The sequence below is a fragment of the Corylus avellana genome, chromosome 8, assembly GCF_965113065.1.
Source record: "Corylus avellana chromosome 8, dhCorAvel1.hap1.2, whole genome shotgun sequence".
Taxonomy (NCBI): Eukaryota; Viridiplantae; Streptophyta; class Magnoliopsida; order Fagales; family Betulaceae; genus Corylus; species Corylus avellana.
Genome location: NC_142497.1, coordinates 9,149,905 through 9,152,655, shown reverse-complemented (window position 1 = coordinate 9,152,655; position 2,751 = coordinate 9,149,905). Strand labels below are relative to the sequence as shown.

Here is a 2,751-nt window from a genome sequence, read left to right as displayed (position 1 = left end):
GTATCCATCTTCTGCTAAATTATCTACAACGGCATAGATGTACATATGGAGAAAAAATGGAAAGAATTCAATGGTAAGTCCAACAACTTAGTGAGTATAAATGCACATGACGTACCCGTCATTAAATGGTGAACTCAGTCATTTATAAAACACATGTAGCATTATGACAGTTTATCAAGAATGCAATATAGATATAATATATACTGTAATATGAGAATCATGTTATAGTTCAACAGTATGCTCTACCTTCGGGTGGCCCATGCTACTAGTGATGTACATCCTGTAATGACCAACCATTTGGCAATAGCTGCGCCGGTCACAAAAACCACTGGATCCAAGGCCTACACACACACACACACATTTAACCATAAAGTTAATACGTATAATAAGCCCATGGTCGTTATCCCGCACATACTAGTGTACCATCTCATATGATGCAATTAATCTTATTCGTTTTTTACATGCATAGTTTTACAAGTCTCATCATTATCTTGTTTATCAATACACGTTTTCGCAAAAGAGAGTTCACAGCAGTCCAAAATGTAATTCATGAGAGTTGCAAAATATACATGTTTGATATATATATATATATGGTTGTTATCCCGCACATACTAGTGTACCATCTCATATGATGCAATTAATCTTATTCGTCTTTTGCATGCATAGTTTTACAAGTCTCATCATTATCTTGTTTATCAATACACGTTTTCGCAAAAGAGAGGTCACAGTAGTCCAAAATGTAATTCATGAGAAAGTAACAATAAGTATCCATGTGAGTTTGTAAAATCCCCTTGAAGCTCCATAACCTCGAATACTGAGAAAAGACCTATAACCTATCATTAGTTCTAAGTCCAACTAAAACGAACCTAGAACATGAAAACAGAGGCTATCAGACAAGTGGTCAAAGTAGCGTTCCCTGGAATGCTTCGGGTCGTACATTCGGGCTCAAGGTCATACGTCTGCCTAGAAGGTTCAGGCAGAACCTCATTTGTTCCAAACGTCCTCCTATCCTCCCAAAGTGGTTCCAAAGCTACTCAAAGGATTTCTAGGACCTTCCTATCTCAACACAATGCCTTCATGCATAAGAAAATACGTTCCACAAAGATGAAAGGCTAAACCAACTTAAATGAAGATTAAAGGCATAATCTAGCTAGAAGCTCAAACCAACAACTAAGCTAGTCTAGAAAAGCAATATAACAACTAAAGAGAAAGCTTAAGCATAGAAGTTACCTCCTTGAAACATAACCTCCAAGAATCACCTCTTCTTCTCCAAGAACTCACCACACTCACAAAACACTCAGACAGGGGTTCTAGAGGGCTCAAGGGTGAAAATGGAGAGTAAATGGGCGTATAGGGGTGGGGTATTTATAGGTGAGAAAAGTTTGAGCGCTACAGGGCTATTTTGAAAAGCAGCGTACATATGGTACTGTAGGGGCGTACGTCCACGTACTATTTACCTAGCAGATCAAAGGCTGCACCATACGTATAAGCATTAACCAGTGGTCAATCAAAAGTCAGCGTACGTCCGGGTGGTCCCCCATGTGTATGTCCATGTACTATTTGTAGGCATACGTCCGCGTGGTCCCCCATGCGTACATCCTGGTAGAAAGTCTAAAATTTTGAAAATGCCCTCCCAGCTGTTCCTAGTGACCTAAAGCCCAAATTAACCTTCTAACTAAGTTATCTAAGCTTAATTAATTATTTGGGTCACTACAAAGCTCGACAGAAACAAGATGATTTCCAAAAGGCAAACTTGAAGGAAGGTGGACTGCCTAGTCAAGGGGAACCGAAACTGTGGAAAAAGCTAATGGAATGTTGCTTAAGATCAATTGTGACGCTACACTTGACGTGGGAAGAGGCCGTATGGGGATGGAAATTATAGTATGAGATCATGATGGACGAGTCAGGGTGGCATGGAGCTTCACGAAGATGGGTTTATTAGACCCTGCTGCTGCAGAAGCTACAACTTCATTCCTTGGCGTGAATTTATGTAAGTATATGGGAATTCATAGCTTAATTGTGGAGGGCGATACACAAGTGGTCATAACGGCTGTGCAAAAGCAGGACCCAACAAACAGCAGATACGACCATCTAGTTGAAGATACAAGGACAGTGATGAGTTCTTTCCTTCGATGGCAGGTTTGTCACCTGAGCAGGGATGCAAACAAAACGGCTCATGGTTTAGCGAAGGCGGCAACAAGAGATGTCATTAATAGGAATTTGATTGATATGACTCCTGACTGTATTTGTGACATTGTTTTGACGGAACTTTCTACTTTCATTTGATTTTTTTCATCAATGAGAAATCGATATTATTACTTCAAAAAAAAAAGTACTTTTCAAAAAAATAATGTTACACTTACTCTCATTTTTTTTACATAATTTTTTCACACCTATAAACTCACTATTGAATATGAGATTAATTTTTATTAAATTTTGATCCAATGGTGGTTTTAAAAGCCACATATGAGTATGAAAAAATTGTGTAAAAAAATGGAAGTGTAGTATTCCTCATGATAATTTTCAGTGTCACGTTATAGAGTATGAAAATGAATGTGTGTGTAACATTTTTCAACGCTTTATTTGGCTTTTCCACCTATCAAACAACTCCACCGATGACCTGATTAAGAAATATTCTAAAAAGAAAAAAAAATTATTTCTTTTCCACACAAATCCGCTTCGACCTCTCCCTCCACCAAACACTCAATTTCGGTCTCTCACTCCATTAAACACCTCCACCAATCATCGCAC

General features: G+C 38.4%; 1 protein-coding gene across 1 annotated transcript; it reads left to right on the top strand.

Annotated features, from left to right (window-relative positions):
* The first annotated feature begins 1,929 nt into the window (after window positions 1–1,929).
* LOC132162875 (uncharacterized) lies at window positions 1,930–2,286 on the top strand. The gene has a single exon (XM_059573094.1). It carries the CDS (start codon window positions 1,930–1,932, stop codon window positions 2,284–2,286), a length of 357 nt encoding a protein of 118 aa, XP_059429077.1.
* Window positions 2,287–2,751: the final 465 nt, after the last annotated feature.